The sequence below is a fragment of the Tachysurus fulvidraco genome, chromosome 21 (assembly GCF_022655615.1).
Source record: "Tachysurus fulvidraco isolate hzauxx_2018 chromosome 21, HZAU_PFXX_2.0, whole genome shotgun sequence".
NCBI lineage: Eukaryota > Metazoa > Chordata > Actinopteri > Siluriformes > Bagridae > Tachysurus > Tachysurus fulvidraco.
Window position 1 is genome coordinate 6,659,999 of NC_062538.1, and position 17,397 is coordinate 6,677,395.

General features: G+C 36.9%; 2 protein-coding genes across 2 annotated transcripts; one reads left to right on the forward strand and one right to left on the reverse strand.

Moving 5' to 3' along the window:
- Nucleotides 1-325: 325 nt before the first annotated feature.
- rhogb (ras homolog family member Gb) lies at nucleotides 326-8,728 on the forward strand. The gene is made up of 2 exons (XM_027156875.2): nucleotides 326-483; nucleotides 5,167-8,728. The coding sequence occupies exon 2, from the start codon at nucleotides 5,216-5,218 to the stop codon at nucleotides 5,789-5,791; it is 576 nt and encodes a 191-aa protein (XP_027012676.1). The 5' UTR covers nucleotides 326-483; nucleotides 5,167-5,215; the 3' UTR covers nucleotides 5,792-8,728.
- A 1,003-nt stretch (nucleotides 8,729-9,731) lies between these two features.
- On the reverse strand, nucleotides 9,732-17,016 carry pgap2 (post-GPI attachment to proteins 2). The gene is made up of 5 exons (XM_027156853.2): nucleotides 16,322-17,016; nucleotides 15,222-15,471; nucleotides 14,962-15,068; nucleotides 13,747-13,855; nucleotides 9,732-12,116 (listed from the first exon to the last, which is right to left on the reverse strand). Exons 1-5 carry the CDS (start codon nucleotides 16,490-16,492, stop codon nucleotides 11,986-11,988), a joined length of 768 nt encoding a protein of 255 aa, XP_027012654.1. The 5' UTR covers nucleotides 16,493-17,016; the 3' UTR covers nucleotides 9,732-11,985.
- Between the last annotated feature and the right edge of the window lie 381 nt (nucleotides 17,017-17,397).

Sequence of the window (17,397 nt, forward strand, 5' to 3'; positions counted from 1 at the left end):
TTACTAAAACCCCTTTGACCTAGTAGATTAACGGGACCGTTGCACTTTCACACTAAAGAGGGACCATGTATTTGAGTCTGTGCCTTTAAGACCTTATTTGTCAATAGGACCGCAAAACTGGAATTTATGCAAAATTGTATGACGGGAAAGGAAAAAAAAGATTGTTTACTGAGTGGGAGTAGTGAAATCTGAGAATACACTGCAGTAACTTAATAAAAAAAATGATGACGGTAGGCCAGTCTGCAGCACTGAGGGAATTCCCTGTGCAGAACATCTAGTTTTACGCCCACACGCACATTTTCAGGGCCTCAGTTTAGCAAACTTCCTCAAATATGTCGTTAAGCCATACTTCCTCTGTTCGGAGCGCGCTTTACTTCCTACATTGTTCAATAAGTAGCTGAGAGCCACAGCGGAGTGCGCGTGCTTACAGACGGACCCGCTGCTCGCGCTGGGATTAACTGGGATTGAAGCAGAGTATGTTCGGTAAGAAGTCTTAATTTACACATCACTGTGTCGTGTGAGTTATGTTAAACTTCCTAGGCTGTGCATGTCGTGTGACAGTTTGAACATCTGAGCGTATTTCTTCTCTCTCTCTTTACTCCGGGCGTTGACTTCAGGCAGTAAGCAGACAGTCGCGCGCACAGACCTAAACTATATGCATCATTCAATGACTTATGTCGTTTTACATCAACAATTCATGTCGGATTGTTTTGATCTTTCTCGAGTTTCGAGTTATAGAATCGTTCATCTGTCAATCGTCTGTAGAGAACCAGGTGCCACTCCCATGCATTATCACCACTACATTTCTACACTGTCTGGGGTATTAATCAACAATCCCATGTCAATGGAGTTGTACCATCAGGATGGCATATTGTGCATCTTTAGTATGGATCTTTAAAAAAAGAAAAGAAAAGGGAAGCACATAACGGGACTGTTCAGTCTAGACCTAGTATAACAGCTACACCACATGCACCTTCCCCAGGTAAAAGATAAGGTACATGTAATAAAGGAAATGTGTTACTGATGGTATATTTTGGTTCCTTAATTTTATAAAACTATAAATTAAGCACCTCTTGAACCTTTTTATCTTGAAAGATGCATGCAGTGTGTATCTAGAGCTTTATCAGTTTTACTCAAAAGAAGAATTACAGTTCTATTATGAATTTTAAAGGTAAAATCTGCATATCGACGTGCAAAAGATAAGCAGCGTGAAATGGTGTGGTTTAAGTACCATTTTTATATATAGTCTGTCTGACTACTTTGTGAATTATTCAAAACAATAACAACAACAATAATAATAATAATAATAACAATAATAATAATAATAATAATGTGGGAGGAAAACATCTCAGTGACTGGTTTGGAACCAGAGAGACATAAAAGTTCATATCATACGCATAGACTTTATAAGATCAGCTACTGAACAGTTAAAGGTTAACCTAACAGTTAACGGGTGCCATTGTAGATTTACTTGCTGTTTGTATGGTACCATAAAGGGTACTTCCTTTGTACCCTCAGTGTGTCTGTTGTACTTGAGAAGGTTCATGGGATATAGCTTTAGTTAGGATTCATATAGATGCATTCATTTAGAGAGAAAGAAAATGAAATAGTAGAGTTTGGTCCCTTTAAACAAACAAACAAAAAAATAATAAAATGATCAAAAAATTATTATGTCAACTCAGGGTTATGTTTTGTATCTCATGTATTTTTTAAAAATGTTTCTCTTTTCTTTCAATGAGTTCAGTAGTTTAGCCTGTTTTAACTGGCTAAAAATGTTGCAAGAATAAAGAAAGAGACAGATAAAGATTGTGGCTTTTGCTTCAGGAAAAGTGGAACTGTGTGTAGAGAGACATCCTCATCCTATAGACTGTATGTGTGTGTGTGTGTGTCTGTGTGTGTCTGTGTGTGTGTGTGTGTGTGTGTGTGTGTGTGTGTCCATATCAGTATCATGGTTTTGTAAAGTCCATTCATCTGCGCACATTTACTTCCCTGATCTGAAGGATATCAATTATGCAAATATGTTTTACATTAAACATAGTTTGCTTTAACCCACCACCTGCCACACATTCAGCTGCAATCTGACTGGCTGTGCCTCGTTCTTCTGTAAAGAGGACGTTTTGTAAAAGAAGATTCTTTGCTCAGCAGTCTGCAACACCTCGCTGCCTGTACTAAGTGAGAGTTCATTATTAATACCCCCTCTTACCGTATGCCCTGCTTTAACCTTAAAAATTCAGAAATTACAAAAAAGGCTAGAGCTCTGTGACATGCGTCAATTTGAGACACTACAAGCGTAACAGTGTCGAAAGAACTATTTGTACACTTAATAGTTCGTTTTTGGTTAAGCAAGAATACATATGTAATCGGCTTCTGTAGTCACTGCAGTTTATTAGGGTGTTATTAGTGTTTTAAAGAGCTTGAAAATGTATTTGGTACTTTTTACATTTAGACCAAGGATTCAGCAACTTCACCCAAATTGAATAAAACTTAGCTGACACATTTTTTTCCCATAAACCATTCATGCAAACTCAGCAAGTACATTTTGTGAAGAACTGAGAGAATATTTCATATTTAACCAGATACTTCCACCTTTTTTCATTTCCCAAGCAATCTCAGTCTGATTTAGTTCCCTTTTCTTTCTTTTCAGGCTCAAAAGTGTCAATGCACTGACTTTAGAGTTTAACAAAGCCAAATGACAGACTAAATTTAACACAACCAGAACACTGACAAGTCCAAGACACAGACAGTTTAACACGTCCAAAACACAGACAGTTTAACACGTCCAAAACACAGACAGTTTGACATGTCTAAAACACAGACTGACTTAAACACGTCTAAAACACAGACTGAATAAAACACGTCTAAAACATAGACTGACATTGACATGTCCAAAACACAGACTGACTTAAACAGGTCTAAAACACAGACTAACATTAACACGTCTAAAACTGAGTCTAACATAAACACGTCTAAAACACAGACTGACTTAAACACGTCTAAAACACAGACTGACTTAAACACGTCTAAAACACAGACTGACTTAAACACGTTTAAAACACAGACTGACTTAAACATGTTTAAAACACAGACTGACTTAAACACGTCTAAAACACAGACTAACGTTAACACGTATAAAACATAGACTGACATTAACAAGTCTAAAACACAGACTGTCATTAACAAGTCTAAAACACAGACTGACATTAACACGTCTAAAAGACAAACTGACATTAACACGTCTGAAACACAGACTGATTTTAACACGTCTAAAACACAGACTTACATTAACACTTCTAAAACAGAGATTGACATTAACATGTCTAAAACGAAATTTTGACCCTTGTGTTAATAATTGATTGTCTCCACAAGTTTTGGTTGTAGTTGTGCAGATGTTTTGGGCAGTGATATTTGTTCACACTCATTCTTTATTTCCTGCTTCTCTTTCACTTAGATAACTAATAATCTTGATAACTTGCAGTGATGTAGCAAATTTTCTAAGCAGGTATTGTCTCACTTCTGACACCATCAGTAATGTTTCCTGTTGCTAATCAACGCAAATAAGTCAGCTTTAACCAGACTCCAAATTGTTAGCATAATAATACAGAAGGTCTTAACGCTACTAAAACTAAAGTGGGTAATTGTAATTGTTGTGAATTGCATATGTTATTTGTATTTAAACATGTTTTTGCACTTGCAAATTCTTCCTGACTTACATTATCAGTCTTACAGGCCAGTCAGTTGTCTCAGACCAGAGAGGGACAGAGCAAGAGGGTTCCACCTCTTGAATTGTTTTGCTAAGTTCTTGGCTTACTAACATCTCACTAGCTAATGCCTTAAAGCAGAATGGGCTGGGCTCTAAATCGCTCTTTTCCCCCCATCCCTGGAGATTGGGCAGAGACGGTCTTGCTTCATTATCCTGTGGTAAATTATCTGCTAGACTCTGAACGAGTACGAAAGAATAAAATAAAATAAAAACTTGAAAAACATTGAGAGATTTACTTCTTACCTCTTGAGTGTGCGTGTCAACTTTTAAGTCATTGTAACTCTAAGTGATCATGGATTCTTCACAGCATATGCAAAGGTTTGGCAGGAAACGAGAAGTGAATAGTAAAAGAGAAGAAAAGAAAACTTAATGGAGAAGTTGTGAAAAAAATGGCTTTAGAAATCATTAGATAAATAAAAGTGCTGCAGATAAACCCAGAAGAGTTGAGCATGTCAAAATCATCAGTAATAAAGTTCATCTGTTGCACTTATATCTCCAAGCTACATGTTTTCCTTGATACACTTGCAGGAAGCATCGCACAATGCTGCATGATTCTCACAAATGATTGGTCTGAAGATGTCGATTACTTTTCTATAACAGTAGCTCTGACAGTAGTTCTGACTGGAAGGGAAACCGCAAGCTTCTATTAATGCATTTGTTCTAATATGTGAGATATTTATTTTTTTGGAAAGAGACTCAAACTGTCACTGTCTGAGTTAAAAGCTGCAACTTTAAACTTTTTCAACATGGGAAAGTCTTCAGGACTGAGAGCTTTGACTCTAATACATTAAATGAAATATTATGTTCTCAAATTGCTGAGGTATGTGATGAAAAACACTCTTAAATTTGTGCTGATATTGTGAAATTATTATATCTCTAAATATTTTCTAAAACCAGCAGAAAGTTTTTTATTCCTTGTTTAATACCTTAATATCTGTCTTCAGCGTAGTGAAATAAACATTTAGTAATAATTCTTTTGTATGAATTGGTGATTGTTTTCATTTTTAGTATTTGAAATATGTACTCATGTTATTTAGGACCAGTATTAAGTTATTAAGCAGTTGCAGGCTGTTTCATGCAGCACAACAGTGAACCCAGCTTACAGCAAACCTTATAATGAAAGAAGTAAAGAAGTCCAAGATATGTTTTGTATAAATTATTGGCTGCCTCATAATATATATGCAAATCATATTTTTTACTAGCTTCCACCATATGTCGAGTTTTAGGTTCCCTTCCTGGAAAAGGGAAATCTATTTAAATCGTCCCCATCATATATGAACCATAGATTAAGATGGCAGCGTTTAGGCTCATTTCCCTCAGTTCAAAACATTAACCACTTCCTCATCTTCTCTGTTTTCGTTCATGGTGGAATGCTCTTGGTTACATGTTTTGTGTGTCTTTCTCAGGAGGTTGCTGAAGGAGATTCGGTCGATCTGAGTGCTCTATCCTTCCAGCATGCAGAGCATCAAGTGTGTGGTTGTGGGAGACGGTGCAGTGGGGAAAACCTGCTTGCTCATCTCTTACACCACTGGCGCCTTTCCCAAAGAGTACATCCCCACCGTGTTCGACAACTACAGCTCTCAAGTGAGCGTTGATGGCCGGACCATCAGTCTTAACCTCTGGGACACGGCAGGACAAGAGGAATATGACCGTCTGCGCACACTCTCCTACCCTCAGACCAATGTGTTTGTCATCTGCTTCTCCATCTCTAGCCCACCCTCTTACGAGAACATCAAGCACAAGTGGCATCCCGAGGTGACGCACCACTGCCCCAACGTTCCTATCCTCCTTGTGGGTACCAAGAGTGACCTGCGCAATGACCCTGAGGTGCAGAAGAAGCTGAAAGATCAGAATCAGGCTCCCATAACCTTGCAGCAGGGCCAAGCGCTAGCCCGCCAAATCCATGCCGTCAAGTACATGGAGTGTTCGGCGCTCAGCCAGGACGGCATCAAGGACGTGTTTGCCGAGGCTGTTCGTGCTTTCCTCAACCCTCAACCCGCTTCACCCAAAAGACACTGTGTTCTTCTCTGAAAACCAAGACCTGAGAAATATGATTATAAGAATTTGATGTTAATATTATGATAAGAAATCTATAAAGAGAATCAGTTTTTTGGAAAAGGATTGCAGGAGGCGTCAGGGGGTCAGTTGGCTGGTGCTTGTTGTGTACAGGCTATGACAAATGTCTTAGATACGTACAGTCAGACAAACACAGCAAAAAAACGAGCATGTCAGTCAAGTGTCAAGGAAATTCTAAAGCACATACAATTTTTTCCCCACCATTCTTAATCACATAATAGTATGAGGTTACACGATTGTGCATTTTATGACCTCATGAAAGGTTTATGCCTCAGTCAAAAGAAATTTACACAGTTTTTCCTTCACCATAAGTGTAGTAACATGTCCTCTAAGTCTATTCTCCCTAGGCAAGTCATGACTGAAAAACTGGATAACGATTGAGAGTCTCTTTTAAGCTTAACAGTAGTGTAATAATGTAAGTTATGAATAGTTTAAATAATAATCATAATGCCAATTAGTTATATCTGTAATTTAGCTGAGAAACAAATGTGCATTTGTATCGTAAATAATGATGATTAGCTTAAAAATTAGTAGATGAAGCTAGTAAGGAATAACACAGGACAAGGCTTGACAAGGGTTAAATCATTTCCCTATAACATCAAGTCTTCCTCTTATACCATAACACTTACTTTTTTTTATTGAAAAGAGATATGTGATACTTACTATCTACTATTTTTCTCTTTCTCTCAAGGCTAATAAGACAAAAACATTTGCTTGTCATATTACTGAGAACCTGGAAAGAGCCAACTCACCTCTGTCCTCCTGTGACAAAGCAGTTATGAAGTGCTGACAATGGAGACTCCTTCCAGAAATGCTAAATAAACGTCTCCTTTAGTTTAAAGTTAAGTTTAAAACAAAAATAAATTTAAGTACTTCATCTATTCTGTGTAATTAAGAAATTCCTAACATTAAAATAAGAGAATGAATATAAACCTCATATAAAATAAACACATTATTTACAAAAATTAAACAACAGCTTCTGACCAATTAGGAATGAGCATCGAATATCACCCACCACACACAAAAAAAAAACAAAAAAAAAACAAACTTTCAGAGTGAAATAGACATTAATTATTATTTAAAAGTCCACTTTGGCTGATGGACTGTATTTAAAGTAAAGGGAACATTGTGTACATTTGTCTTTTGGCAATTAATTAATCAAGTGATTAATGTATCATTAGCTAGTAGTTACAGGTTATTCTAAAGCTTTTAAACGTTATAAGGTGCTTGTTGAACTACAGGATTATAGCTCGCTGAGTTGCAAGCACAGTGGGTGTCTGCATCAGCAGCTGCAAGCGATGCAGTGCAGGGAAACCTCAGTTATGCCTTGACCACACTACTTCCCCATGACTTCGATTTGATTGGGGGAAAACGGGCATCTTGGCAGTCTAATCAGGAAGCAAAGGCTCCAGCTGACATCACACTCTATACTCGTTTACTGTTTCCCAGCAGGACAGGGTGGGGCTTCGGTGGGAAGCAGCTTGAATTAGAAAACCTGTCACTTGCAGCACTTGATGACTGAACAGGAATCAGCTTGCAACATTTTCACGTCTTAGATCTGTCGAAGTTTGAACAGTCATGCATTTGAAACAAATTTAAGATCTTAAAAAAAAACTCTCATGCAGCCATATAGAACATGCCAATATGTTGAAATTTAAACAAAATAGTTTTTTTTTACTCATACATAAAAACATGAAAGAATTTGGCCAGATGATTATAAACTGGAAACCCAGTTTGCCATCAGTACGGTTTTTCAATCGTGTAATAACCAGCACCTTGTAACACAAACATACTAGGAACTAATCTTTGGTTTTCATTTCCCAAGAGTCTCTAAGGACATAGGAATGAGTCAGCAAGTTTTGAAGCTAGAACTCAAATTCAGTTGTTTTAGAGCTTTTTATTTTTATTTACGTTCATTACAGACACTTCTAATCAGCCATGGCCCAACACCTGACACAGGTGTCTTCAAGGCTCTGTGAATTTTGATTTGATTATAACCTGAATATTCATCAGGATGAGTTTAGTCTCTACAAGCTGAACCAGCATACACACACGCTGCTAACGCTCATGAGTTTAAATGCATGCGCTAGACAACGTTACTGAGATTTTTTCATTTTTTTACACAGATTATTTTACACATATTCCCTGCTTTTTTCTTTTTTTTTTTTTAAATATGCCATTGTGATGTTTATTAAGATACCATGGTTATCTGGCAGGTGAGGGGAAGGGATTAAACTCAAGAACAACACGCCGTTGTGTCCAAAAGTTGAATTCAATACAGAAACCTCTTTATAATATTTGATTATTAACTCATGCATGTTGAAAGCATGTACTCGATACGTTTGTCATTCGAAACAAATATCCAAATTTGGAGAAAAAACAAAACAAAACAATGAAATTGAAATGTTTGAAATGTCTGAAAAATCCCCTTGTTAAGAAAAATGATGCATTAAAATAGTCAGTTGTAAGCTTTTGATTTTTCTTTACGATAAACAGAGGACGTAGGTGAAGGACAGAGCTCAGAGTCACTGTGTGGTGGATAAACAGGTCAAGAAAAACTCGCCTTCAACCCGCCATGTTGTGCTGTTACACAGGAAGTTACTGTATCTCCCTCCTGGAAACAGTAGAGCTGGGGAAGGGTTTAGGTTTCTTCCCACTTCCCCCCACCTCTCGAGCCGTCAGCTCTTCACCACATCCCCTGTCTGCCAGTATCGTTTTTGACACCAATCTTATTAGACAATACAATACTGTTATGTAAGAGGCTCAGCAGTTTGTCTCCACACCTTAAAATCCACATGGAAAATGTTTAACAGTTTGTAATTTATTTTCCAACATTCCTAATGATGCATTTGTTAAAATTTGTTTTAATGCAAATAAACACAGCTTCCATGACGTGTAGTAAAATTAAAGTAATCTCTAAGTACAATATTGTTATTTAAATGCACATAATTGAGAGATGTCCAGATTTTCCCAGAAGACACAGGGCACTGAGAGAGGAGACCTGAGAACCCAGAGGAAAACCCAAAGCACAGGGAGAGCATGCAAACCACACACACACACACACACACACACACACACACACACACACACACACACACACACAAGCTTTGGATAGTAAATTACTAAAGTTTTGTTTCAACAACCTACACAGGGACTATTATGGTGTTCACTTCAATTAGAATAGTGTGTATAATTTTATAAGCGTAAGTTCGTACAAGTTTAATTTGTGAGACATTTAATTAAAGCATTCATTGAAGATGTCTGCAGTGTCAGTGGTTTGTAATCCTGGAGGTAAAATCATTGCTTTGGATTTGGATCATCTTATTTACAACAAACTTATAATCACTGAAAATATATTTTCAAGTTTTTCAAGTTTAAGTTGTTTATCGAAACTCACTGAAACAAGGATTAATGATTCATTATAGGGATTTTTAAAATCTCAGCAACTTTAATGCTGGACAAAATTATTTCTTAGTTTGCTTGTACACCATTTAGTCAAGAAATGCGTTGACTCAAGTTTCAGCATTACATCAGAGAAACAGTTTAACTGTACAAAAGCCATTGCACAGTCATGTATACAACATCTGTTGCTCAGTCACGTGTGCGCGCACACACACACAACCACACATACACACACACACACACACACAGGCTTTCTAGCAGCTTTGGATAAGAATTTCCTACATTTTTGTTTCCATAGTAACAACCTACACAGGGACTATTATGGTGTACACTCAGTTCATAAAGTAAAGTTTTATCTGTAAAACATTTAATTCAGCATTCATTAAAGTGTCAGAGGTTTGTAACACTGAATAAAAATGGCCTTTTCCCTGCATGACAAAGTCTTCAACATGAATCTATAATATGACAAGCTCGAATCTATAACATGACAAGATACATTTGATGTCCTATTTATTTCAAAAGAGAAGAACAAACAGAGGCAGATATAAAATAAACAGCAAGTTTACAACACAAGTCATAACCAGAACCAACTTCTCAGGGATGTTCCCTAACAATAGACATATAGACACTAACAATAGTAATAGAAATAGGTACAAAGTACAAAGTGTCTTTATTTAACAAATACACATATTGTGAGCGAGTGTGAAGTTATCACAAATGATTACAGTTCATCTTATTTTAAATTTCAGTATATCTTTTTGGGTCCTTAGCCATTTTTTTCTAATCTTGTGCCACAATAGACAGCTGCTTAAAAAAGAAGTAAAAAGCTTTTAGTCTGCCTGAAATGAAGATGGTAAAAAAAAAAAAAAAAAAAAGTTTGTGCTTATAACTGAATATTTACTGCAAACTGTTCTTCACTCGGTCATGGATAGCTGTATATTGACGAATAAAGTTCAGATTTCATTGATTTGTTTGTTCAGACATGACTTTAAACCACATTTTACCCACTGAATCATGCAGTGACAGCTTTCTGCCTGAGATGAATGTGCAGACTGAAAAGAGGAAGCTGCTTTGCTTCGACATATTTAAATAGAGTGGTGACAGAGCCATTTCCCTATCTGTGCCACTGACACAAAATTTAAAAGAGCTTCATCTCCATAATGGACATATGCCTTTAGTTTCTTTTGTGTGTGTGTTTTTTTAACGTGCCGTCTCGGCCGCTGAAACTCTTTCGCTCTTTCAGGCTACAACACCACTGAATATACACATTGTGTCTGATGTCACTTACACATATGTCAAAGTCCACCATGATAGAAATAGTATCTTTCTCTGGTATTATAACCCTCTGCTGTCCGAGTCAAATTATTTGACAGTAAAATGAGATCTCTGTACTTCCATTTGTTTTGAAGGTGATAACAGGCTCAGGCTTTGTCCCAGCAGCTCCATTCATTTGTTTACAAGCTCTGTTACATCTGCTAATTTGTGACCATATTCATATAATAAACCATTCCCAGTCAACTATTAGACTAGGAACGAATTATTATTCTGCTTCTACTGCTGCTGAAGGGTTTAAGGACGTCACCCTGTCCTTAAACCCATCCATCTCCTCTCAAGAATCGTGTGTTTTGCATCCTGAGATTTTTAAATGCTCACTACGGTTGTACATATCATTCTCCTCCTGGTCAACAAGCCAATTCCACATACAGACCTGCAGATTAATAGGTTTAAGCTGCAGGTCTGAACTCTAAAGACTACTGTGTGTGAAATTCCCAGAGGATTTTCAGCATTTTCTGATATCTTGAGTACTAGTGTTTGGCTAGAATTCTAAAACCTAAACTCCACTGATGTGTGTATAAGCCATTAAAAGTAGAATTTATAATTTATAATTTAGATAGTAGAATTTTAACGTTCTTCAAGTAATTCCAATCCTTTAAACCTGGAATACACATTACACCGTGTTTTTAATGTTAAACATAGTACCTTTAATGTGATTCTGTGTTTCTTGTTCACTATTTAAAGAATATCTTTGTGTCCCCAAGACATGAACTAAAACATGTTAAGTATAAATAACACCATAAAGGAATAACGAAAGCTTATAGCTTGCAGCTTAGCATTGTGTAAATGTCTCATGATACTTTATTAACCAATTCTGGTGTTAATTTCAGTTCGGGTATAAATCATCTTTTAAACACCATTCATAGTCACTGACTTTGGTGCTCTGATGGTTGAGGTCAGTATAATCTTTTGCTCATGATATAACTTTACATCCTTAAATGTGTCATGAAATCAGACCTGAGATAAGTTCCCAAATATAAAATACATTACAGGAAGTGTTTACTTTCAATTCTTCTCACTGATGACTTAAAGCGGAACATCTTGGTTGTTATTATTAGTAGTAGTATAATTCTAAATATTACATTTAAAATGATCAACTGTATGATTTCAGTCAGTGACTTGAGTGACACTTTTTTCAAGATTTTTTAAATATCCCAAGATATAACAATTAGAAATCTGTGCAAAATAATCACAAAAACTTTGTAAACACAGTACAATTTAGAAAAAAAAACCCCACAATTAAACCTTTTATCTGTTTGGGTAAGTATTAAAAATTAAAAATTGCACGCACACACACACACACGCACGCAGACACAAGCACTTACTTCAGCACAGGAATAATGGTTCTATGAATTAAGATGCACAGTTCTTTCCATATTAATGCGGTTTCATGTTAACATCTTATCTAAACGTCAGATGTCTTTGGACTCCACTGGCACTGCCACCATCACTGCTTTACTTCCAAAGTCCCAGTAGGCTGTCATATGGAAGGCCATGTTGGAGAGCACTACCAGGTACTCACACAGAGCAAAGAAGGTGTAAACTAGAAAAAAGAAGCAACCACAGATTCTGTTAAAGTGGCACACAATCCTGCTTAAATCAACAGCAGTTCTGAATTGGCTGGAATTCAAATCACATCTTTAAACTCATGCACTTTTTCTAACATGGCATCAATTGTATAGTAACAGAGACTTGTATAAGCTAAGATGAATAATAAACAGATAAATAATAATAATAAATGCGTCATTATTTCAAAAAGAATAACACAATCATAGACTGTAGCGAAACATTTATGCAGTAAAACAGGAAGGAGGGGAAGTGGTGGCTTAGTGGTTAAGGAGATGGATGACTTATCGAAAGGTTAAGAGTTTGAATCCCAAGCTCAGCAAACTGCCACCGCTGAGCCCTTGACCAAGGCCCTAAACAGCTTTGTTGTATAAATTAAATAAATATATGTCGCTCTGGATAAGGGCGCCTACTATGCTATAAATGTAGACTTTGCTCTTTCCATTTTCTCAGTAAAAAGCTGCATTTTTTGAGTCTTATTAAAAGGAATGAAAGGAAAAAATGAAGCAGCTGAAACTGCTTAAAACTACTCATTTGTTTCACAAACATTCCTAAGTATAAATGAAAAATCACTGTTAGCAGACTGCGGTGTTATTAGAGGACTAGAATACTTTGTGACGAGCTGCTATTGTAGGAAAATCATCATCACAGTGGTAACTGTGACTCAACTTTCTATTGATCCCCCCCTCATTATAGCATACCTCCGAGTGCAAAAATAATGAAGGACTAGCTCCATGTTTTTTTTTGGGATTTGACAAAAATGATGCTGGTTAAATATCGATATAGTACCAGACATTTTTTGTAAACCTCCATTAGTTTCTTTAAGTGACATACACTTCATTTACAAGTAGTGGAAGTCAATATCACCAAAACAAAGACAGTAGCTTGCTTGACAAGAAAATTGTGTAAATTTTTTTTTTTACTAATTCTTTTAACGTCCATTTAAAATATTTTATCCTATGTAGAATGATAACACTAGGCAAAGTTTTTCAGTGACGAAACCCAGCACTCAGTACCGTATCAGACCCAAAAATGTATGAAACAATGTGAGCACAGTGGCAGTGTATCAAACAGGGGCTACTAAAGTTTCATTTGACTTACACTGCCTGTTCTGCTTGTTTAGAAAAAATGGAGACAAGGGAACCAGTGTTTATGAAGATGCGTCTTATCTGTTCAGAGTCAAAAGTGGAAATGAGAAGCCTCACTACAAAACAAAACCACTTCAAATGGTCTCGTTCTGTACACAGGCATGCACTGATCCCTAATGATTAAGCATTAAACAATCACATAATTCCCTTATTAAGATTTTTGTACCACAGATTTTATGTAGCTGTTTGCATATTTAAGCAGAATATCATTTGCTCCTCATTTAATCTAATCTGTTACAGAGCTTTAAAGATCAGCTTAAGACTAGCAAAATCATCTTGGGCTTTAGATGAGTACATTTTTCTTGTTCCTTCAGCTGCAATCAAAAGCACATTCATGAAGCTTCAAAGAATTGTGCATTAAAGCTTCTTTCCTTATAAGGACACTTATTGCACTTTGTCTTTACAAACAGACTTCATGTGAGTGACACCTAGAAAACGGAGCTAAGACGTTGAACTCACTTCCTGATTCACAATACTTGTTGTGGCGCCTGAAGAAGTAACCCGCAGCCGCTGCTAAGACAATATTGAAGAGGAAGAGGCGGACCTTGTAGCGGTATGATGTCATCTCCTGTTTTTAGAGACAGAGACCAAGAGGAGAAAAATGGAGAGAAAGAGAAGGTTGAATGTTTCATGAAACGAACATTGCACCACATCTAGTTGCAGAGGAGAAGTGGTGAAATCATCTGTAGAGATGTTCTGTCAACACTTCACTCTATCTTAACCACTTCCCCTACACGTTACACACCTTCACAGACTTAAAATAAAGAGCCACTGCGGTCTTTGACACATATACTCCCAGTTCACAGCTACAGTTGCACTTCTAGACATGTTACCAGCAACATATATCGTCTAAATAGCAGCTATGAGTATTTGCAACATTCTATTCCAAATTAAAGCTTATTTTTTCTTACTGGGTGCATGAGAGATATATCTACATTATGGCTTGATTTGCTTTGAAAAGGTTACAACATAACACAACAGATCAGATGCAGATAAAAAGAAAACTTATGCACACTTTCACTGACGGTGGTGCACAAATGATTAACGGAGAAGCAGGATGTGTAAATTGTGTAAACAGGTGTAAATTGTGCCCTCTGGTGGTGACAATGATTAACGTAATGAAACAATTTGGTAACAAATGATTTTGTTTGTAATGGCACGCTGTAGTCCCTTAACCTCCGAAACGGAGTTAACTAAGGGTGTGTTATTAGTCTTACATGTAAATCAGTTGTGAATAATGACTACACATAAATGTGAGCAAAAGAGCTTACAACCATGCCAAATTAAATTTTTCAACTACAAATTTAACCAGAAATCAAATCAATGCAGGTGCAGAATAAGTATCAGAAAAACAGAAGTGGGTGGTGACAGAACAGAAAGCCTGGCCCTTTACAAAACGCCGAGGATATCTAGTAGTGGATCAGGTCACAGGAAGTTGACTGATAGAAAGCTCTTGTAGTTTTTAGAAAAATAATCCCTGACGAAGTGGTATGATCTAAACCCCTGCAACACTGATTACTTTCTAATACCAGCATGGCTTAAAGTATTCTCTAGAGATTGAATTTTCAGTGTCAGCCTACCAGTATACAGCATGTGGTCCAAAAACACAACTTAAGAAAGACAAAGGTCCTTGAGTACAAACACAGTCACAAGTAAAGAAAAGGGTTATATTACCTCAGTACTAAAGGTGTTCTTCGTGATCACATACCACAGCCTGCAGGTACACAGCATGTGGAGCCCAGAGCTGGCGATGAATGTAATGAAGCCATTTTTATGAAAATCTACAATAAGAAAAACAATAAGTTTCCATTTAATACCATGACAACAAAAGAATAATCGTGGTCATAATGAAGGAAAATGACAAACTCATTATATTAACCATTTTATCATGTATTATGTATATATATATATATGGATTATATAACCCCACTCACTATATGTTTCTGTCGAAGACACATAGGTGAGCAGCAGCAGTCCAGCATTCTCGCTTACAGCACAGAGGAGAGTGAAGGCACTCAGGAGCTGCTCCAAAATGTGCCTGGCGAAGCGGCCTCTGTAAAAGCTGAAGTAAGCCGCTGCTATCAGGAAGCGCGGTGCTGAGTGCAAACCGATGCAGAAGCGCCAGATGTAGCGCTGCGGTGTGAGGCTGATGGCTGCGCTGATGGAAGGGAGGTAGTTGCGGACCTAGAAAGAGAATTTAACCTGCTTGTGAGAACAGAGACTCCTGGTTCTGTAACAGACAACACTTTCGATAAATTACAGCAAAAAAATGATTGTTGAGTATTAACTGTGCTCATTCTGAAATGATATTTTTCTACTAACAATCAACAAATGTGTGTATCAAAGATGCCTGAAAGAAAAAAATTAAAAAAGAAAATGTATAGAATTGTTAATATAGTGATAATAGATTTGTGAGAATACGTCTATTTAGCATTTTAGAGGGAGTCATGCATGAACAAAAAACAGTTTACAAAATGAATTTAATGAAAATAATAATGTTTTTCTTTTTTTTTTTCTGTCACTACTGTAACTGCCTGAAAGTTTGGCTGAACTCTATAGCTTTATTCGGATTATAATGTAATTATATGTAGAGATGTGATAGCCTAGTGGTTAAGGTACTGAACTACCAATTAAAAGGTTGTGAGTTCGAATGCCAGGTCCACCAGGCTGCCACTGCTGGGCCCCTGATAACTTGTAACATGCAAATTAATCTAAGACAACTTGTAATATGCAAATTAATCTAAGACAACTTGTAATATGCAAATTAATCTAAGACAACTTATAATTTGCAAATTAATCTACTATGGCGCATTATACGACCAGATTTCCTACATGACGTTTGATTTTTGGCTGTGACAACAAAATCAGAGCAAAAATCCTAAGTATACAGACGATTTATGATCTCACCCATTCATCAATATGCAAATTAGTCTACGACAACTTGTAATATGCAGATTTGTCTACGATTTTTGGCACATATCCGTTACATTACTACAATAATAAGCAGCTCGTAAATTGAGAGTGGTTTACACACCTGGCAATGAGTGTAGGTGGCTTCGTTGTAATCATAAATAACAGAAAGTGTGATGCAGGTGAGGAGGCCGAGAAGAGGCAGACACACGGTTCCTACAGCGAACACAGTGAAGGGCAGCCGGACGAGCAGTTTATCGCGCTCAGTGGCGCCGCCATACGGCCCCTGAAGCATCCCGGCCACTTTAACACACACCCTCACACTTTTACCTACTGCTAACTCCTAAACCAACAGGTCAGAATAATCACTATTAGTACATTACTCCCCATTTCATACCACCGACCACTCTATACGTCTCCTGTTTTCCTAGGCAGCTACTCTACAACGTTACCTAGTTAGCTTAGCTGCTACCATAAAAGAAAATACACCGTTACTGAAACGAGTTTTATAAGAAATACCTTGTACCCATAAATTAGATGAGTATTAATCTAAACAGAAGGCTTCTTTTCTTGCCAAAAGAGGTGGCAGTACATAACGAAGTACTAACTTCCGGTGGCGTGTATTCCATAAAATCAAAATAAAAGTCTTCAATGTTGTTAGCAGCTAAGCTAATGATATCCGACTAACATTAAGTGTGTTGTTCGCGTTTTATGAATAGAATTTTGACAGAACCAGACCGAATCATAACGTGCAACTTACTATTTTACTTTTATTCACTAACGGTGTTAACGATCATTTTGAAGCGTATACACTACAAAGCCATGATGCCTTCAAGTGTGAGCGGAATTATGGTTGATAAGTGTTCACGAATTCAAGGTTCAATTTATAACCACTTGAAATACGAGAATGTCAGAAAGATAACAAAATAAATCAGGTTATCTAACATCAGTGATCATACTTAAGCAAAGACTTAATCGACTGGATTGGAAGCAAGTGAATTCAGCATCATCTTTGTCAGCAACTCTGTTATCACCCATTTGCACTGGCATGAGGTTGGAGTCAAAAGCTTTCAGACTTCCAGTGGCTGAAGGTGAAATGGAATTTGATTCCAATATTGATCTGTCATTAGGGAATAAAACACAGCATTAGCCATTTTTGAAGCAGTGAAAATCACTTTTTTTTTTTTTTTACCAGCCTGA

What these genes read in the sequence shown, in the direction of transcription:
- rhogb (XM_027156875.2), top strand. Translation starts at nt 5,216, where the DNA reads ATGCAGAGCATCAAGTGTGTGGTTGTGGGAGACGGTGCAGTGGGGAAA.
- pgap2 (XM_027156853.2), bottom strand. Translation starts at nt 16,492, where the DNA reads ATGCTTCAGGGGCCGTATGGCGGCGCCACTGAGCGCGATAAACTGCTC. An exon ending in CCACCTACACTCATTGCCAG is followed by an intron (nt 15,472 to 16,321) that starts GTGTGTAAACCA and finishes TTCTCTTTCTAG; the next exon opens with GTCCGCAACTACCTCCCTTC. An exon ending in GTCTTCGACAGAAACATATA is followed by an intron (nt 15,069 to 15,221) that starts GTGAGTGGGGTT and finishes TTCTTATTGTAG; the next exon opens with ATTTTCATAAAAATGGCTTC.